This window comes from Miniopterus schreibersii, assembly GCF_964146895.1.
Source record: "Miniopterus schreibersii genome assembly, chromosome: 19".
Lineage (NCBI taxonomy): Eukaryota > Metazoa > Chordata > Mammalia > Chiroptera > Miniopteridae > Miniopterus > Miniopterus schreibersii.
In genome coordinates, this window is record NC_138119.1 from 5016381 (window position 1) to 5036725 (window position 20345).

General features: G+C 50.5%; 1 protein-coding gene across 1 annotated transcript; it reads left to right on the forward strand.

Moving 5' to 3' along the window:
* Nucleotides 1–5905: 5905 nt before the first annotated feature.
* SYPL2 (synaptophysin like 2) lies at nucleotides 5906–18904 on the forward strand. The gene is made up of 6 exons (XM_081120239.1): nucleotides 5906–6036; nucleotides 6197–6271; nucleotides 12407–12531; nucleotides 13497–13698; nucleotides 14861–15052; nucleotides 16414–18904. Exons 1-6 carry the CDS (start codon nucleotides 5983–5985, stop codon nucleotides 16558–16560), a joined length of 795 nt encoding a protein of 264 aa, XP_080976365.1. The 5' UTR covers nucleotides 5906–5982; the 3' UTR covers nucleotides 16561–18904.
* Nucleotides 18905–20345: the final 1441 nt, after the last annotated feature.

Consider the following 20345-nt stretch of genomic DNA (forward strand, 5'->3'; position numbering starts at 1 on the left):
GAGGAGGAATTAGCTGATGGTGCCGCCTTTTTTATGCTTCTCGTTTCCCTTCCGTAGGGTAGGAAAGCAACTTCACAGCTTTGCAGAAAGACCGTAAGTGAATTATTTGTTCGAGAAAGATAACCAGCCCTGGCCGGTGTGGCTCAGTCGGTTGGAGCGTCCTCCCTTGCCCAAAAGGTTGCAGGTTTGATGGGCGCTTAGGGAGGCAACCCATCAGTGTTTCTCTCTCTCTTACTCTCTAAAATCAATTTAAATCTATATATATTCTCGGGTGAGCATTTAAAAGAAAGAAAGAAAGAAAGATAACCAGTTAAGAAGACATTGAATGGGCAATATATGACTGAAAGGGAAATGCCAGGGTTCCAGCTCCAGTTAATATGATACCATTGGTCAAGTCCTCAACCTCTCCAGGCCTGTATCTCTCAAAGTTCATACTTAGCCCTAGATTAGGTTTGTAAATGACCAGGGGAAATTTAGAAAAATACCTCTTGGGTATCGATATCTGTTTTTCCCATCATTTATTTCCTGTCTTCATGAATTCAGTAGGAATTTGGCTTTGCGGTCCCTAGACAGAGCTTCCACACGTTAATAAACACTGAGGAGAAATTCCGAGTAGCACTGGTCAGGGATCTGTTAGATTTCTGAGGGTGTCCTTTAGGTTTCTGGTCAGCTAATGTGGCCTATTGAAAAATGTTAGTTCAACTCACTATGCTTGCTCTTTCAAAGTTCTTTTGAAATTAATATCTAGTAACTACCTATATACCTATATAGATACTCAAGCATAGTATTTCCTGCACAGCCAAGGATGCAAGGTGCTATATGTAATATTGGATATGGAGTGAATGTCTCACAAAATTACTTGAATGTGGAATTCCTTCTGGGTAAATATTTGTGTCCCTATGTAATGAATGAAGGAGAGCTGCAGGTAGCCGATTGTGGGTAAGAAGGGACATCTCGTTTTCTCCCAAGAAAGAGGATCCTTATGGCATAAAAATCCAGCACCTAGTATAGTTTCTTGCCCATATTCAATTCAATAAATAACTGCTTATTAAGAGTTGGACCAGGTGTCCCTCTGAGAAAAATAATATAGGAGCCATAGAAGACAGAAAGGAAAGGAATGTAGTAAAATAGGAGAGAATGAGCTGAATTCAGAAACTGCCAAAGGTATATAAACATCCTGGAGAGCTAAGCACATGGGTCCTGGGGCAAAATAAACTGGCAGAATAGTCAGGATGGACTGGAGACACTACCCAAATGAAGACACCAGTAAGAACTGAATCCCAAACTATATTCTTTATGTACCTATAATCCCCTAACTTGTATATTTCTGACTGTAGGTAAACTAGAAATTATTACTTTAAAAAAGGACACCTAAAAGTGTGCATAACTGTCCTGATGACCCATAAAGAGAGATACATAAGAAAAAATTCTGGACTTGTTTCCGAGACTTGAACCATTAAAGAGAGCACCTCATGCTGTACTTTGGGTGGTGGCAGCAAAAGCAGGGAACTGGCATCTGGGCAGCTACTATAATGCTATAGACACTACCTTTAAAAAAGTTATTTTTAAAACCTCATGGTATCTCTTTGAAAGAAATAAAATGAAAGATGAGCTGTTTAAAAAAGTAAAGCAATTGAGGGTAAAGAAAATGTGGGATATGCATACAAGGGAATATTGTTCAGCCTTAAAAAGAAATAAAATTTTGATATGTGCTGCAACTTAGATGAAGCTTGACGACATTATGCTAAGTGAAATAAGCCAGACACAGAACAATTACGATATGGTTGCATTTATATGAATTCCCATGAATAGTCAGATTCAGAGAGACAAAGTAGGATAGTGGTTACCTAGGGCAGGGGAAGATGGCGGTGGAGGAATTATTGTTTAATGGGCACAAAATCTCACTATGGGGGTGATGAAAAAGTTCTGAAGATGAATGGTGGTGGTGGCTGCACAACAGTGTGAATGTACTTAATGTCACTGAACTCTACACCTAAAAATGATTAAAATAGTAAATTTTATGTTATGTGTATTTTACTGCAATAAAAATAAATAATTTTTTTAAAGTAATTGACATGTGAGTTCTTTGAGCACCAGTGCTGTGTCTTATTCAGCCTAGCACCTGGTATATAGTAGATGCTTTAGGAATATTTGTTGAGTAAATAAACAAGTATTTATTGATTGCTACAAACATACTAGCCACATAGAGATTAATATATGTGTCACTTGCAGAATTAAAGTAGAAAATTCAGTATATCAAATTGGCACTCTTAAAATGTACTTTAAAACTAGTATTTCTTTTCTTTTTCTTTCCTTTGTGGTTTTGTTTTGTTTTTTGTAAAATAGAATTTTGTTGGTTACAATCCCTAGGTGAAATACCGAGAAATGAGAAGGACTATTTCCTCCTAAAGAAATGCAGATCATTTGGACATTAATAAAAGTTTTGTATTCACCCACAGAATGAGAGCTCTCAGATGTTTTGGTAATTTTTTGCACACTTTTGACAAGGAAAATAAGATAAAATTATCCCCTAGTTGAAAGCTGCCGTAATTATTTTAGAGATGAATCACAGAGGTCTAAAAACTATGTTATAATAAAACATGACACTTTTCCATCTATACATTAGAAGCCTCACCAAATTTGTAGTACTTTGTTAAGGCAGCCCTAAGAAACTAATAGAGGCACATAAATGCAGTGGCCACAATGGCAGAAATGGAGGTTCTGTATGGGCCCAAAGGCTGATTTAGCTACTGATGCCTAAAGGTTTCAACCTGTCAGCAACGGAGACCAATGCTGAGCCCCCAATATGGCACTGTTACTCAAGGAGACCAACTAGCTACTTGGTGACAAGTTGACTACATCAGGTTCTTTCTACCCCCAGATCCTCAGCCAGCATTGGGCTAATGGAATACCTAGAATCCTGGTTGAACTACAAGCTCTGACTGCTGCTGCATTTTGGACTCATTCCAGGGACCTGTAGGCAAAAAGAGGAGTCACAATCATGACAAGGATAATTGATCCTGATCAACAGAAAGTAGCACTGCTTTCTACAGAATCCATGTGGTCCACTTGAGCATCTCCCTGTCAAGGCACATGCCCAGGTTGTCGGCTTGATCCCTAGTAGGAGGTGTGCAGGAGGCAGCAGATCAATGGCTGTCATCACTGATGTTTCTTTCTCTCTCTCTCCCTCTCTCTCTCTTCCTCTCTCTGAAATCAATACAGACATATTAAAAAAAAAAAAAAAAATAGTAGGTCTGTGGGGCAAAGGAGTGAATTGTGCTGGTTCTGAAAATGGGCCATTGGATTTCCTGCTGTGCAGAGCATAGTTGTTAATGGGCCCAGCTACTGACCTGGATTCACAACTGAGGCCACACTTCCCACAACCTGTTCCTAGCTAATAACTGAGCATGGCAGGATAATCATGCAGCCTCATTCTTTCAAGACTGGGACTCCTTTAATGGGCCACTTTGGCAAGAGGACTACCTGTGGGACTCAGAGCTCAGAGGGAAATTTAGAGAAAGACACAGTACATTTATGCAAGGGAAGTAAAAGAAAGGAAATAAAAATGAAACCAGAAATCAGTGAAATAAAAAGCAAATATACAAGAGAGAAAATTGAGAAAGCCAAAACTTATTAATCTTCAAAAATACTAAAAAATTTCATCAACTCCTAGCAAGACTAATAAAGGAAAAAATGTAAGAAAACACATTACCAATATCAGCAATAAAAAAAGGAACATCACTACAGAGCCTACAGACATTAAAAATATAAGAGGGTATCATATATAGCTTTATACCAATAAATTTGACAATTCGGATAAAATGGAAAATTTTGTTGAAAAAGAAAAGACCAAAACAATAATAGAAAAGTCTATATTTTATATTTTAAAGGAATTCATAATTTAAAACCTTCTAAAAAAAAGAGTCCAGATGGCTTTGCTGGTGAATTCTTTCCAACATGTCTACTACTTTTAGAAAGGCATAAAAGACATATTCACACTTTCTGATGCTTATATATTACACACTCTATTTGTGGATTACTAATGTCTCCCTGCTGCATGCATCATTCATTTAGCACCTACTATGCATTATGTTAAGAGTTGTAGATAAAAAGATGAATAAAGTTTTCAGCAGAGGGAGCTTTCAGGTTGGTGGAAGAAGCAGACATATAATGTAAATGCAGTGAAATAAATGCTAATAAAAATCTGTATAAAGTCCCATGAGAGGGGTATGAATCCAGGGACAGGAAGGCTTTCCAAGCATTAGAGGTAAAACCATGTGCCATGTGCTATGGGCATAAAAATAACTGGGAAAATAGAGGACGTTCCTTCTCAGTCTTCCTTACTCATCTCTCCTTATTCCCTTGAAATTTTTGATACCTCAGGGTTCTGTCTTTGGCTTCTGTTTTGTTTTTTTGTTTTGTTTTTTAAATCCTCACCTGAGGATATTTTTTCCCATTGCTTTTCAGAGTGGAAGGGGGAGAGAGAGACACACAGAGAGAAACATCGATGTCCGAGAGACACATCAACTGGTTGCCTCCTGCAAGCACCGCTTAATCCTCATAATGACCTTATACGGTAAATAGGGCAGAAATGATTATCCCCATCTTTATGGAAAAGGAACCTAAAACTCTGGGTCAATTTATTAAAAACTGGATTGGGGACTCAGTTCCTTATTTAGCCTAGGTTTGTCTGCAATCAGGGGAAGTTCCCTCCAAGTCCAGACATCTGATCCAGCCACTCCCTCCTACCCTAACTTTGGGAAGGCACTTACTCAATGCAGGAATGAATTGACTGATAGCTAAATGTTTGTTCAAAAGCAGTCATTCAGAGGGGACTTTCAAGAATGACTGTGAGGAGGTGGGTAATAGGCGCTGGGCCGGGTCTCTCCTGGCACTGCCCACTGGCTCACTCAGTGACCTTGGACAGATCACTTAACCTTCTTCCACTGCTCACATTTACAAGCCGGTAACCTGAATGTGTAAAATTCTTGACTGCTCACTTGGGGCTCCAGCCCAACACTTTTTGAAAGCTAGGGATGGATTTAAGATCGAGCATAATGCAACACTGCCAACTTTTCGATACAAATTACATTCTTTGAACCCCCTAGCCCTCGGACTTTATTTTCACTCTCATTTAAATTGTGATGGCTATTTCCAAGTTGAATTTATACTTTTAAAAGATTAATAACGTTCAAATCATGACATGCAAATGCCTTTTGTTGTTAAAAAGGTAAAGCAACGCCTAGCTAAACAATAAAAAGCGAACCATTTATATTCTATTGCCCTTTTTGTCTGTACCGGCTCTCCAAGGTTTTGGAAGCGAGCGATTTGTTAACCGTAACCTTAGACTTGGATTGCAGCCCCGCTAGCGCCTTTTGAAAATCCTTTAGGTTCTGGGTATTGGGAGGTGGAAGAAGAAGAAAAATGGCACCAGATCCAGGGACCTAGGGAAAGACGAGCTAGGAACCGGTGCGCCCCAGAGCGCAGACCAGTTCCCGACTCCGGCGCTGGGTTGGAGCGGCCGCGGCGTCTCCCTCGGGTCCGGTCTGGCCCTGGAGGCTTCTGGCCAAGAACCTGAGCCCCCTCGCGGCCAAACGGCCCGCGGAGGCCACAGGTCCCTTTAAGGAGCCCCGCGGGCTGAGAAAGGGGCGCAGGGGGCGGGAGGAGGGTTCCCGAGCGCGCGCCACGTGACTGGGCGGCCAAGTGCGCTGGCGAGTTTGACAGAAGTTTGAATCGGACTCGGGGGCTTTCTGCAGCCGGAGGGGCAGCGCGGCGGCCGCGATCTCGGCGAGCGCAGCCAGCAGCGCCCCGCGACGCCCCCCGCCAGCCTGGATCCCGGGCCGCCGCCGGCCGCTCGCGCTCCGCCGCTCGCGCCCCCCGCCGCGGGCCCGCAGCCCCCCGCCCGCCCGCGGCCCCCGCAGCCTCCGGGCGAGGGAGCCCAGGCCCCGCGCCGCGCCCCAGCCCCGGCCCCGCCGCGCCAGCATGTCCACGCCGGAGAGCCCGAGCCGCCCAGCGGACAAGTCGCCGCGCCAGCAGGTACCCCCGCGCGCCCCTGGGGCGCCCTCAGCGCCCTTCTCCACCCTGGCGTCCGGACCTTTATTGCGCCCCTGTCCCGGGTGTGGGTAGGAGGCGGGGGAGCGGCGCTTCCCCGGGGTCCCCCACCGCCCTGAGCCCTGGACCTCCCTCGTCTCCACAGGTGGACCAGCTGCTCGTGGGGCTGCGCTGGCGGCGGCTGGAGGAGCCGCTGGGCTTCATCAAAGTTCTCCAGTGGGTGAGTCGCTGCCCAAGCCGCGGGCTATTTCGGGAGCCTGGCCTGTGACGCTGACCCGAAGCAATGTGGCCGGAGTGGGGGGCAGGGAGGTCCCGCGGGCCGCAGCGGGCGGGAGGGTGGGGGGCGGCGACAGGTGGGCGGGGGAGGGGCGCGCGGAGCCGCCGGCCTCTCGGGCGCTGGGCCGCGGGAGTGCGAGAAGCGAGGCATGCGGAGGCTGGGATTCGGTCCTTCTATGTGCAAGGCGCCTCTGCCCAGGGCGCTCACATTTCACCGGGGCGAGAGGACCCGGGTGTAACCTTTCCAGAGCTCTGATCCTGCACATACCAGTCCGCGGTGGCGGGAGGGGGCAGAGGACACCGGGCACGGGGAGCGCCTCGGAGGGCAGAGGAGGGAAGGAGGCGGGGGACGGGCCCCATCTGCACCCGGACCCGCCAGGGCCTGACTGGTCCTGCAGGTGCGCTCAGGGGGACAGGACAGGCTGGCGGTTGTCCTGCTGAGATCACTAGAGTAACCTGGGTTCCTGGAACTGAGCGAGGGCAGGGGATGGATGGATGGATGGATGGATGGATGGATGGATGGATGGATGGATGATGGGTGGGTGGATGAATGAATGAATGAATGAATGAGTGAATGGAGGTCTTGGCCCCAGGATTAAGTATAAGAGAAAAGTAAGGTAGAATAGTAAAAATATCAGTGTAGTCAAAATGTAGCTTCTAGAATACCATAGAATGTTATTCTGGGAAGCTGGGGCCCTGGGTTCCAGACCAGGTCCTGCCTTTCTCAGCCATGTGACCTTGAGCAAGTCATTTCTTCAGACTTCAGTTTCCAATATCAGTCAAATGTTGATCATAACGACCCTAGGGTCCCCTTCTGCTCTAAATGGGTTGGCATGCTAGAGTATTGCCCTTCGTTAGACTTGCCCTATGACCTTGAAGAATCACCTTCCCGGGGCCTCAGTTTCCCTTGCAGGGGTCTAGGGGAAATACAGTCTCCTTGCTTCACCGGCGCTTGGAGACATGGTTACGCTCTCTGTCCCCTGCAGTGCCCACGGCCTCCCCGGGGGAGCCGGGAATGTGGACAGGTGCAGCCGATCTTCCAGATCAAGAAGACGTGTTGCGAGCGTTTAGCTACCATCAGAGGAGAGACTCTGGTTAGAATAACGCATTAGTGCGCTTTCAGCCCAGAATCCGGCTGGGGAGTAAGTTACCGCTAGTACTGAGGAGGGCTGAGTTCTAAAGGGCTTTTAAGTCACTGGAGGCAGGAGTTAGCACCGTGTCACCAACCCCTAAGTCACCACTTGGATGAGAAACATCAAATCTGGAATCCAGGGGCAATAGTGCATTTGGGGTTATCTCTGGATATCTGAGACCCTGACTGGGGCCACGGGCCAGCTTGGGGAGCTTCCAAGTGCAAACTCTGGGACCTGGTGGGGACTTTCCACTTTCCCTGCTGCCTCAAGAGCAGCTGGACAGACTGCTGACCCAGCTCTTTCGCCTCCTCCCACTTTCCTGCTCTGACCCGCCACCTGAGCACCACCGGAAGGGGCCGAATCAGAATATTAAGGCCCCGCGTGGCTGCCTCCAGAGCTAGGGAGCCATGATGAGTGGTCCGGGGGAGCAGAGCCTGAAGTGTAAGAGTACGATTTTATCATTAAACTAGACAAATGGATCTAAGGGAAATTTGAGACTGTCAAGGGGCGAGGGAAACAATGAGGTTATTAGGCCATGGAATCATCTCCCAAGGGGGAATTCTGCAAAGCTTTCTTCTTCAACTCTTCTATGCTTTTCTCGACCCTTCCCCCACCCCTTGCCCCCAATACCTGCAACATTTCTATAAAGGCTGCCCAAGGCAATGCCTAGGAGAATGACCCAGTCTCCTCCCACGTTCAGCACTGATCCCTAAGTGTTGACCCATCTTCATGATCCTTTTATGATCCCCAGTCTCATAGAGAGGGGATGTGCATTTCTCCCATAATGATAAATTCCAGGGGTCAGGGCTGGACCTTGAACTCAGCCTCCATTTGAAGGGCAGCGTCTTAAGGACACTTGAATTTCTTTGACTGCCATCCTCAGAGCAGGAGCTTCATTGCCCCGAGCCTCTGCAGATGAGCTAATGTAAAAGTACATAGGAGCCAGCATCAGAAATGACAGTGAAAGTGTCATTTGGGATTTTCACTCATTTCCTGCTTGGAGGGATCAAATGCTCCTGACTTGAAAAGGGGAAAAACAAACAAACCCCCCACAAGTCTTGATAATTGAAAACTTTTGTTGTCATTATTACCAAAAGCAAAGGTTTTACTGTAATCCTGGCGGGGAAGAAAGTAATGTTACTCTTTTATTAGTCAGGAGCTTGGCTTAGTGTGTCTTTAAAATTCACAAATTAACTAATCTCACCTCAATTCCAATTCTGGTCTCACTAAGTCTGTAGTAAGCTAGTGAAATAACATGGGCATAGACCAATTATTGGAGAACGGATTTTTTTTTTTTTAAAGAAAAAGGCAGGCTTTGAGGTCAGATGGGCTTTGGTTTAAATCCAGTCCCCTCTGCTTGCTAGCTGTGGAACATAGGGGAAGTGATGACACTTTACAGCCTCAGTGTCCTATCTGTAAATGAGGGTAAGATCTTGTGGGCTGACTGGGAGAGTTGCAGGAGGTAATATCTGTAAGGGATCTGAGCATCCAGGAAGACCATGCCGAGCCTGGAAGTCTGAGGGGTATTCCCTAAGGGTTGGTTCCCTCCCCTCCTACTCCCGAACCTCCCCTGTCCCCTAACTTACCCCTTAAGCAGACTGTCAGCTAGACTTGTCCTTTGGTGAGATTATTTAAATGTCACTGACAAATCCTCACTTTGAGGGTAAGGTACAAAAGAATGGCCTGGATTACTGAGTCACTGTTGCCGTAAGAAGTCATATTATCATCACCTGGGTGTGTCCCAGGTCTATAATTCACCTCTGAGGTGCCAAAGTCAATTATTTGGCCCTGGGGTCTCTGTAATGAAAAGCAGCTATTTCAGTAAGTGTGGGGAATGTGAAAGCAACCCACCAGAGTCCATGGAACCAGTGAGATGATGGTGGATGTAGGGTTTGGTGGGGAGAACTTGTCATGTCATTCTTGTTGAACACTAACATTAACTGGGGAACTAGTGTTCTCAGGACTGGCACAGGAGTATCCCAACACGCAAGTCAGCGCCAAAGTGGAGCTTCATCCTTAAACTGACAAGGTCACTCTGACGTCTTTCCAAAAGAGAGGCAGAGGCAGGAGGAGGGGGAGGTGGCGGGCAGTGTCTGACCATCCCTGTCCCCAGCAATGCAGGCCCAAGAGGAGGAAGGCTGGTTGGCCTCAGAACTCTAGAGATCCAACCCCCACCTTGTCTCAGGGACTCCATCTCTCCTTGGTTCCTGTTCTTTACGACCAGTACGAGGCTCAGCTCAGAGCCTTGTACTTGGTGACGGGTGGTTTCAGTCCTTTCCCGCTCATCCCTGAGTCTCAGTCACCTGGCACAGGTAGAGAAGAAAGCAAAACAGGTGCAGAAGGTGGAGGGGGCGCCCCTCTCTGCTCCTGCATCCCAGGTCAGAACTACCCCCTCCCTCCACATAATCCTCCCTGCACATAGGAGATCTCTCTTTTTTCAGCCTTAGTAACTCTGTGATGCAAGGCATTTGTTTGTTTGAGCACAACACTCTCCTTTCTGGATATAAACTCTAGTGAGCAGGCAGAGTCTTATTTATCTTTATGTCTCTGGCACCTGGCACAAAGTAGATGCTCCATGACTATTTGTTGATAAATGAATGAACGCAGTAGAAAGAACACTGGACAGGGAATTGGGATATGTAAATTCTAAGCTTGGCTCACACATTGGCTAAATGTGACCTTGGGAAAGTCACTTAATCTTCTGGGACTTCAGTTTCCACCTCTGTGACATGAGACCGGGGTGCTCGATAATCTCTGAGATCCTTTTTGCTCAGCTGCTCTGTGAACCTGTGAGATAGTCCTCTGAGTTCTCCCTTCCTCCACTTATATAGCAAACCATCTGTTACCTGGCACCAGCTGACTGTGATGTTCAGACTTAATCAAATATTCTGGTTAATAAAGGGTTATATAGGTGTTTAGAGATTCCTGACTTTCAAAGAATCAGCACAGAAGAGAATACAGTTAAGATAAAAGTTATTATGGGTATATTTTGCCCATAAAAAAATCCTAAGTCAGGGTTCAGGGTTGTCAGAATCTCAGGTGGTCACCTAGACATAGCAGAACTTTTGGTGACAATGGAAGAGCTCTATCCTGTGTCATCCAGTATGGCACCTGCTGGTCACATATGGCTAGTGAACACTTGAAACGTGGCTAGTGTGACTGAGCAACTGAGTTTTGAATTTGATTTTATTTTAATTAACATATATTTAAATAGGCAAACTTGGCTAGTGGCTAATGTCATGGAATATGAGCTCCATGAGGACAGAGTTTTTTTTCTCTTTGTTCACTGCTAAGCATTAGTGCCTAGAGCACTTCCTGGTACACAGTAGATGCTCAATAAATGTCATCTTTCTGAAGATGCCAGGAGTGCCAGTCAAGAGAAAGCTAGTGAAGAGAAGGTTTCATAACTGCCTGTCCCATCGCCCCAAGTTAGGAATATTGTACCTACATGCTCAGGGAACCTATCCGGGGCCCTTCACTGATGAACGGCCAGCAGGTAAAAACATGTCATTTGTGCTGCGCTTCGTAGAACAGGGAGCCCTAATGTGGCCAGTTGGGCGTCAGAAGCCAAGAGGAGTAACGAAACTCCTCAGAGTGATCAGAGGACCACAGAGCTGACAAAAGATTAGAGGACGCCTCTGAGACAAGCGCCGCTGGGACACCAGTGAGGCGGCTTGGAGTACGCGAAGGGTAATGTCGCAGAGGCGGTGGGCACGTCTCTGCCGCTGTCAGGGGCATGAGCGCCGGGGCCCTGCGGCAGCCTCGGAAGTTTCATGCAGAGGAGGTTGTTCAGGCATCGGGGAGAGGTTGTACCGTCTCCTTCCCTGGATGCTTTTTAAAGTGGAGACGATTCTTATTTGTCTGAACTAAACCTCCTAGAAAGAGAGAGGTGCCATTATGACCTTTAAAGGGGGGTCAGGCTCCATCATGGAGAGGCTGTGCCAGGCCAGGCGATGCAGGGCGGGGCTGTGGCACGGGACACCACCCTGGGGCAGGACACAGCTGCGGGCAAGGCCAGCCAACAGCACACTGACGGCCTTACCCTCAGCAAGTGAGAGGACTGGAGCGTTGGAAAGGCCTCCAGATCACTTCCTCCAAACCCCTCATTTTATGGGTGAGGAAACAGACTCAGAGCAGAGCGAGGTCACCCGGCTAATCTGTGACAGGGCCAGATTTCTAGACTCCCGATCCAGGTCTCTTCTCACTCCACAGCGCCATCCAGCATTAGCCAAATAATGTGCACACAACTCTGTTTCCAGCTCTGGATGCAGGGCGAGGGTGCAGATTAGCTGTCTTCTAGGTGCTTAATGTCCAAGACGCCAAGTCATAGAGAAACAGGCAAAAAACGGACAATTAACAGAATAAACTCCCTGCTTAATGATTACATCACGAACAAGCCAATGAAGTGGGGCCTGAGCAGATGATGTGGGAGGATCAGAGATTCCAATTTCTCACCTCCTTTTCTAATCAAAGCTTCTTTCCTCAGGAGGAAATTTGAAAATCATAGTCCTGGCCGTGTAGCTCAGTTGGTTAGAGCGTTGTCCTGATACACCAAGGTTGTGGGTTTGATCCCTGGTCAGGGCACATACAAGAAGCAACCAATGAATGCATAAATAAGTGGAACAACAAATCGATGTTTCTCTCTCTGTCTCTCAAATCAATAAACTAAATGTGTTTTTTTTAATTTAAAAAAGGAACTCATGGGATGAAGGCATTTCATTTCACTTAAGACAGGAGGTTTAGTAAAATGAGAGGAAAGCAATTCAAATGGCCTGAAATGCCTCCAGTTCCTGAGCCTGAGAAATGGGAACATAGCCGAGGTTGGGCATGTGCGTGCACACACCTCCCGCCCCCCATATCTGCACTGCTTAGTCAGAGGGTGGTTTGGAAGGGCTAGACCTCAGCCCCCGGATGCATTCTGACCCAAAGGGCTTCACTCTCCCCAGCTTTTTGCTATTTTCGCCTTCGGGTGCTGCGGCTCCTACAGCGGGGAGACCGGAGCAATGGTTCGCTGCAACAACGAAGCCAAGGACGTGAGCTCCATCATTGTCTTGTTCGGCTATCCCTTCAGGTGAGCAGCCTTGGTGTCCACCCCGCACAGCCTCTCTCACTGGCTCGGCAGGACCTGCTAGATCTCTTCCAGACGCCCACAGACCTTTCGCAGGGTGTCACTCCCGAATGGGGTCCTTCTTGCCCGTTAGGAATGTCAGACACACCGACCAGAGAGAAATATAAGGGCAATCAGATAGACCATGGTTGTAATAATGTCTCAGCCCACAGATAACCAATAGCAGGTAACAGCGGCCTTACAGAAAGAACCCAAGCAGCTTGGGATGGAGGGTCACAGGAGCCTGGGCAAGCTGGGCAGGTCTCTGACCCACAGCAGCCTCCTCCCTGCCTCGAAGGTAAGGAAGCTTATTAGCACTTAGATCCCAAAGAGCTGATCTGGCACCAGAGTAAAAGGAGGCACACTGTGCCCATGAGGTAGAGGAGAATAGTCTCTCCTGGGTATTTGGGAGCTGAGTGGGGGGGGGCCCAAGTGTTCAGAGGACAATGGGGACAGGGCTCACCTTTTCAGAAATTCCTAGTAGCAGCAGCCAAGTTAGATGAACTGTCTCTTGTATATACTGGGATGTTCATTTTCCTCTCTGCTCGATATAGTCTCACTGGGGCCTACAGAGGGCCTGGGGATGGGTGAGTCCAGCCTTAATGTGGCCAACCGTGGCCTGCACTTGCCCTGGGGCAGAATGAAGCTGATTTTCTGGAGGCTTGGCCACCAGAACTAGATGGACTATATATACTGGGGTTGTGACCTAGAGGGCCCTGGAGACACTTGGAAATACAGGGCCACCCCGTCTGGGCAGGGTGGGTGAGTGTGGGGTGGTGGCTGAAAGGGATGACCAGTGGGGTGACCAGAATCCCAGGGAAGATCCTGTCCTGGCTGTGAGGCTCCCTCCAGGGACATTGCCCCCTTCACGCCCCCTTCTTGGCTCTGGGGCAGGATCCCCGCGCTCAGGAGGCCTCCCCACCCCCCAGGTTGAACCGGGTCCAGTATGAGATGCCGCTCTGTGACGAGGAGGCCACCTCCAAGACCATGAGCCTCATGGGGGACTTCTCGGCCCCCGCCGAGTTCTTCGTGACGCTGGGCATTTTTTCTTTCTTCTACACCATGGCCGCGCTCGTGTTCTACCTGCGCTTCCACAGCCTCTACACGGACAACAAGCGCTTCCCGCTGGCGGTGAGTGCGCAGGCCGCGGGGGCCGGGTCCGAGCCGGTGGCGTCCCTGGGCCCCTGACACCGGCCCCTCCGGGCACAGCGGCTCCCAGGGCTCCCGAGGCCAGGGCAAGGCCCAGCCTCAGGACGCTGCCTCTGCCAGCCTCCCATGGCCTGGGCTCCCCACCCGGGGCACAGTAGCATCAGGACGCAGGCTCTGGAGTCAGACCGCCTGGGTTCAAGTCCCCACACTGTCCCTCATTAGCTCTTGGGAAAGTTCCTTACTCTCTCTAAACCTCAGTTTCTTCAACTATAAAGTGGGAATAAAATAATACCTGTCGCACAGTGTTCTGGGGGGATGAAATGAAAATGGATGTAGCCCGGGCCTGTGTGGCTCAGTAGGCTGAGTGTCATCCCAGGCACCAGGCGGCCACCCCCTTACTTTCTCTCTGGCCCAGGCTGCAAGGTGGAGGGGGTGCCTGAGGGGCCCCTCTGTCTCCAGTAGCCTGCCCTCCCTCTGCCTCCAGTGGGAGCTGAGCTGTGGCTGGTCAAAGGCTAGGCTGGCCAATCATTACGTTGTACACCTGAAACTAATATAATGCTGTATGTCGCCGTAACTGAAAAATAAGTTTAAAAAAGGAAAAAAGTGTTAAAAAAATTTTTAAGACAGGGAAGGGAGCCCAGCCGGTGTTGCTCAGCGGTTGAGCATTGACCTAGGATCCAGGAGATCGAGGTTCGATGCCCAGGTTGCGGGCTCCATCCCCAGCAGGGAGCATGCAGGAGGCAGCTGATCAATGCCTCTCTCATCATTGATGTTTCTATCTCTCTCCCTCTCCCTTCCTCTCTCTGAAATCAATAAAAACATATTTAAAAATAAATAAAGGAAGGGAAGGGAGAGTGAGGAGTTAAGGCCACTTGGGTTTTGTGGTGGCACTGACCAGCAGATGCCTTAGTCCACTGTTACCTGACCTTGGTCTGAGGGCATGGGCAGGGTTGCCCCGGTGGCAGGATTTCTTTGGTTGATGGCAGTGATCGGGTTCCTGAGAATGATCCAGGCTCCCTGAGGCTCTGGGCAGGATGGGAGAGGCACCGTCCTGGGCCCCAGGGTCCTGGTACATTAGAGCAAGAGGAAAAGAAGTGAGAGTCCTGGGGTCTGATTGTATTTCCTGTCCCTCTGCTTCTCCCAGGACTTCTGTGTGACCGTCTCCTTCACCTTCTTCTGGCTGGTAGCCGCAGCTGCCTGGGGCAAGGGCCTGACTGATGTCAAGGGGGCCACGCAACCATCGAGCCTGACTGCGGCCATGTCTGTGTGCCATGGAGAGGACGCGGTGTGCAGCGAAGGGGCCACGCCCTCCATGGGACTGGTCAACCTCTCAGTGGTGAGACCACCAGGGCATTTTGGGGAGGCAGGACTTTGCCAGCTGCCCCGGTCTGTCCCAGGAGCAGGTTCTGAGAAGAACAGAGAGGGTGTCCCCACAGCTGGGATCCCCTATACGTGGAGGCAGTGCTCCCTGTGCCTAATGCTGGCTGCTGGCTCCTAGCTGACCCTTGAAGACATTTAGCTTCCTGTCCCTTCCTCCTTCCGCATGTTGCCTTCCCATTTCCCCTCTCTTCTCCCCACCTGCAGGCAGGCATGCCTCACTCCTCCTGCCTCTTTACCGTGTGTGTGTGTGTGTGTGTGTGTGTGTGTGTGTGTGTGTGTGTGTAGGGGGAGCCCAGGGCTGTAGCTGTGCCCAAAGCTGGGAGCAGACCCAGAATGAGTGGGAAGGGGCTTATTGTCACTCAGATCTCCAGACTGGAAAGGGGCTTTGGGCAGTGATGGGTCCAGCCACTGAACACATTTTTGGCCATCCCAGTTGTTACAAAGTTGAAATATTTTCGTATCAGTTGGTAAATAGCTGAGACCTCGAGCTTTCCAATGTCTTGTCATCCCAGCCGCCTCAGCCCTACCCTGCAAATGGCCTGAACCTCCCCAGGGCCCACAGGCTGAAGGGTTTAATCCTTGGCACACCAGGGAGGCTTCTCGACCTTGCTGGAACCCTACTGATAGGTTTCACCCTCCAAACCCCCCACACTTTATTGTAAAAATTTTCCCACATACAGCAGAGTTGAAGGAATTTTACAATGAACACCCACGTACTCATAAGCTAGACTGTACCACGGGCATTTCACTAGACTCACTCTATCACGTGTCTGTCCGCCTCTCTCCATCCATCAATCTGTCTTATTTTTAATGCATTTCAAAGTTAATTGCAAGCGTCAGTACACTTTCCCTTAAATACTTCCTGATGAGAGGTTTTAAGATATTGTGAATAAATATTTGAATATAGCCCTGGCTGGCTCCCTGGCCGAGCCCCTGGCCCTAGGGAAGGAGCACCTTGGACAGCTCTGGCCACACCCACTGGCAGAAAGCTCTGGGAACGGGGCCCCAGTGCGATATGGGAAGAGCCACTAGGACCCATGCTCCTTGCTGTGCTTTGCACAGAGCTCCACTCCAGGGGCCAGAGTCTCCTAGCAACCGAGGCCCAGCTTGGGTGCATCTGTACACAGTTAGACACTTTCGCCGGAGAGCCCCTTAGCGAGGGATGGCCTTGAACTCCGTCTCAATATCCAGTTCCCCGTCGTTTAGTTTTCGCAGCCCTCTGTACTTCTCCCCACCTGCCTCTGACCACAGGCATTCCCCTCCCTGTTCCCACGACGCCCCCTTCCTCTTCTCATAAACTCCCCGATGTTTTTGCAGCTTTTCGGCTTTATCAACTTCTTCCTGTGGGCCGGGAACTGTTGGTTTGTGTTCAAGGAGACCCCTTGGCACGGGCAGGGCCAGGACCAGGGCCAGGGCCCCAGCCCGGAGAGCACTGCTGAGCAAGGAGCCGTGGAGAAGCAGTAAGCAGCCCCCACCTGGCTACTCCCGAACGGACAGCACCTCGGCTTCCAGGACCTCCCTCCTCTTTCTCCTCCAGCCCCCCTCCCCCACCGCTCTGGGCTTTGAGCTTTGAGAAGTCGTCGAGGGACGGGCCGGCAGCAGCTGTCGGAAACCTGGGCAGCCCTCCCAGCGGCTCCCTGTCCCTCCTCTTGCTGGAGCCCAGATGGCAGGAACTCAGTGCTGCTTGTCCACTGCCTGGGCCCAGGCACCTTACTTGGGGTCGTATGGACCCTCAGAGCCTCTGCTGCAAGCGAGGGGTGGGGGCAGGAGACCAGAGTCCTGAGACTAGTTCCTGGCAGCCACCTCTAGCAGCCTGTCCAGCTTCGATAAAAGTGGGGGAGGGGAAATTGGCTGGCCCCCTGCGTGGAGGGCCCGGCGGTGGTTTAGAGACCCCACTTCAATGGCTGCACCCAGGCCCTGGGCCGCACTGCTCTCGACAGCCCTAGCTCAGTGCGCTTCCCACTCTCTCCTCTGGCCTCTGCTTGCCCGCTGAGCCCACCATGTGTGAACCAAGGAGGCCCACCAGCCTGGCAGACAGCCTTCAGAGGGCCCCCCCATGAGGCCTTAGACTCAGTGGGGAGCAGATAAATTGCAACTGCATTGAAATTCAAGAAACTAAAGCGAGGAAACTTGCTGGGGAGTCAGTTTCTTCTCTTTCCTCAGTCCCGCCCCTCCAAGCTGGGGCTCTTCCCACCAACGCTCTCAACTCGTGCTGGCCCTAAACTCCTTACCTTCTTCCCTGTCCCTGTCCTCCCCCTTGGGCTTGGTCTAACACTTGGGGGGCAATGTGAGGGGTCTAGGGGCATCTCCGTCTCAGCGCCCCCCCCCCCCCAGCCTCTCTGCCCATCTCCCTTCCCCAGCATCTTGGGTCTGAGGCACTCAAGAGCCTTTTCCAAGTCTGGCCAGGCCTTCCTTTCATTCCTGTGGGACCAGACAGGGGCTTTGGAAGGGCCCAAAGGACCATCATGAGGCTAAGTGGCCCCGGAACCCCAGGACATGGACGGATGGGCCCATTTCCTCCTGATTCTCTGCCCCCCTCTGCTCCTTCTCTGGCCCCTCTTTCGTACTTCCCCTTTCACCTTACAAAGGACATGCCCTCTCCCTCTCCCTCCCTCCCGCCTCACCTCCCCCAGGCGCCCCTGTCCAGGGCAGGCCGATGCTATTGGTGCTCTTCACTTCGGGGACCCAGTTAGTTCCATATTTGTCTTTGGTGTGTCTCCTCTTCCTGATTTCAGTCCCTCTCTGGGCCCCAGGGCCTAAGACACAGTGCCCACTGGGTAAGGGACATCTGTCCCCTACCCAGTTCCTACCCAGTCTGCCTTGGCCGTAGGGCTGCCCACGGAAGGATGAAGAAGGTGGAATCCAGCCATTTCCCAGTCCAGTGCCAATTAGCCCATTTTCATCCCAAAGGCAAATATGCCCTGTGCCAGTCTCTGCTCCGGATGAGTCAACCCCTCCAACCTCCTTGCCTCCCTAAATGCCTTTCACAGGAACACGCACATTACTGGGGCACCCAGGAGTCAGACCTTTGCCTTTGGGCCAATCACTTATTCTCTGGGGCAGAGTCCCCTCAAGTGCTGCAGAGTCCTTGGGTGCAAGACTTAGGTGGTTTGGTTTTGTTTTTTCCAGAGATACAGAGAACAAAGGGGCGACCTTCATTTTCTTCAGGCTGGCCCCTGTGGGGGTCCATGAGCAGCTTCACTAGAACTTTGTTTGGATGCTGCGTACATATTTATACTTTATTTGAAATGTGATGGATACAGTGTTCTCATTTGGGGCCGAAGTTAGCAACTGGCCCTTCACTGGGGAAAGGGTGTGTACATGCTCCTGCCAAGGACTCCTAGCTCAGCACTTCCCCTGGAGCAGAGAAGGCTCTTTCTCCTCCAAAGGCTGGCTTGTTATCAGCCAGAAGAGCCTTGATTTAGGTTATGGCCTCTCTCTCCCTAAGAGGAAAGGCGGGGCTAGGCCAAGTGCCCAAGGACAGGGCTGTCCTCATAGGATTCATGTCCCCTCCAACCAGGGCTGGCATCACCACTCTGCCTAGTGGGGCCAGGGGTAGAAGAAGGTGTCCGGTTTCTCCAGCTGCTGCAGGAGGCTAATAGGCAGGGCCCTTTGCCCTAGTCAACTCTGACCTCACCAGGTTGCCCACCTAGGACCTTTCCTGAACACGAGCTCCCTCCACCATCACGGTCTTAGGTCACCTGTCTCCGGGATGCAGCTCAGGGGTGGGGGGAGAATGTTGCATGTTGTTTTCTGGTGCTTGTTATTACACGTTGGAATAAACAGTGCTTCAAGCATTTGCCACGAGGAGCCAAGCCTGGAGCCCTTCTGGGGATTTTTATTTTCTCTTCCCTTGCTTTAAGTTCTTGGACGCATCTCTGCATTTCCACCAAAACATCATTCTACCTCTCCACTCTGCACCCCAAGTCTGCAAACTGAAGAGTTGTTCTTGGCTTGCCCCAGTCTGGTGACATCTCTTTTGGTGGCACCAATCAGTCCCAGGTAACCGAGTCTCATTAGCAAATTTAGAACAAAGTCAAAAGGTGAGAGAGAGCGAGAGACAGAGAGGCTTCCACAATGCTGTTTTCATTTGTTCTGCGACCATCTGTGACCCAGACAAGCTTCCTGTCTGAGTCGAGGGGGCCATATGCTCACCCTCTTGACTATAAAGGTTCTTACTGAACAAACTTGCACCTCTCTCCCCCTTCTGACAGTCACCCACTATGTTTACATTCCCTAGAAAAATAGACCTGGGCATGTTCCATTTCACCAGGTTCCTGGACACCCTAGGGATCGTCTCTGGTTCTCAGATTAAGAATCCCTGCCCTCAGAGATCATTCTTGAGGGGAAAGTGAGAAGAAGTCTGAGGTCTCTAAGTCACAGACCTTGATTTATTTCAGTTCCCCTTTAGCTGGAGGCATGAATATGGGGTGACATGTGAGGGCTTGAGGAGGAAAAAGAGAATTAGGATCTTTCTTCTGATGTGATGGGGAGGGGCGGGCTTTTGTCTCTTGATTGCGTTAGGGTAGGAAGAATTTTATCAGCTGAGAAGAACCAGGTGGATGATTAAGGTATTTCCCAGGCCTTAGCAAGGGAAATGACAGATCTGATGAGAAATCTCCCTATGCCGAGGCTCTGGTCGTAGCCCTTCCAGCCGAGAAAATACTCATTAGGAAAAGAAGCAGAAGTGATGGATGGAGTCAGGGTCCAGCCAGGGTTTGGGAAGAGGCAGTACAGGGTATTGATCGCAGTGCTCAGGAGGAGAGAGACGATCAGCAGAGATGCTGCAAACCCAGTTCCGGGGCTGGCTCTGGCTCCCAGATAGCCTTCTGCCATCCTGACAGGTGATCTCGGTCAGCTCAGCGAGGTCCTCCCAAGCCCGGCCGACGCCGCTCCAACCCTCCGCTCTGCACCAGGGCAGCGTGGGGTTCCCACAGAGAAGGCACGACTCGGGAGCCGAGGACCCTCCCCCACTCCAACCCCCGTGTCCTTCAGCACACCCTAGACTCCCTCCCCTTGCCCTTCTGATTCACAGCGCCCACCTCCCTGCACCTACCCTATTCGATCTACAGGGGAGCGAGGTCGCTTCGCAGCCGCCAGCCCGGGCAGGGGCGCCAGCCAGCTGGCGGAGGCGCGGCCCGCAGGGGCTGGGCGTGTGTGCGGTGAACCTGGGAGAGCGGGCTGGCAGCAGGAAGGATGTGCGCACAAGGGCTAGGAGCGGGGGTCCCAGGGCTCTGGCATCTTTTCCC

Bases quoted from the DNA above. Each gene is read 5' to 3' on its own strand.
- SYPL2 (XM_081120239.1), top strand. From the start codon at position 5,983: ATGTCCACGCCGGAGAGCCCGAGCCGCCCAGCGGACAAGTCGCCGCGC. The intron at 6,272-12,406 runs GTGAGTCGCTGC...CACTCTCCCCAG, and splicing joins TCATCAAAGTTCTCCAGTGG to CTTTTTGCTATTTTCGCCTT. The intron at 12,532-13,496 runs GTGAGCAGCCTT...CCCACCCCCCAG, and splicing joins TTGTTCGGCTATCCCTTCAG to GTTGAACCGGGTCCAGTATG.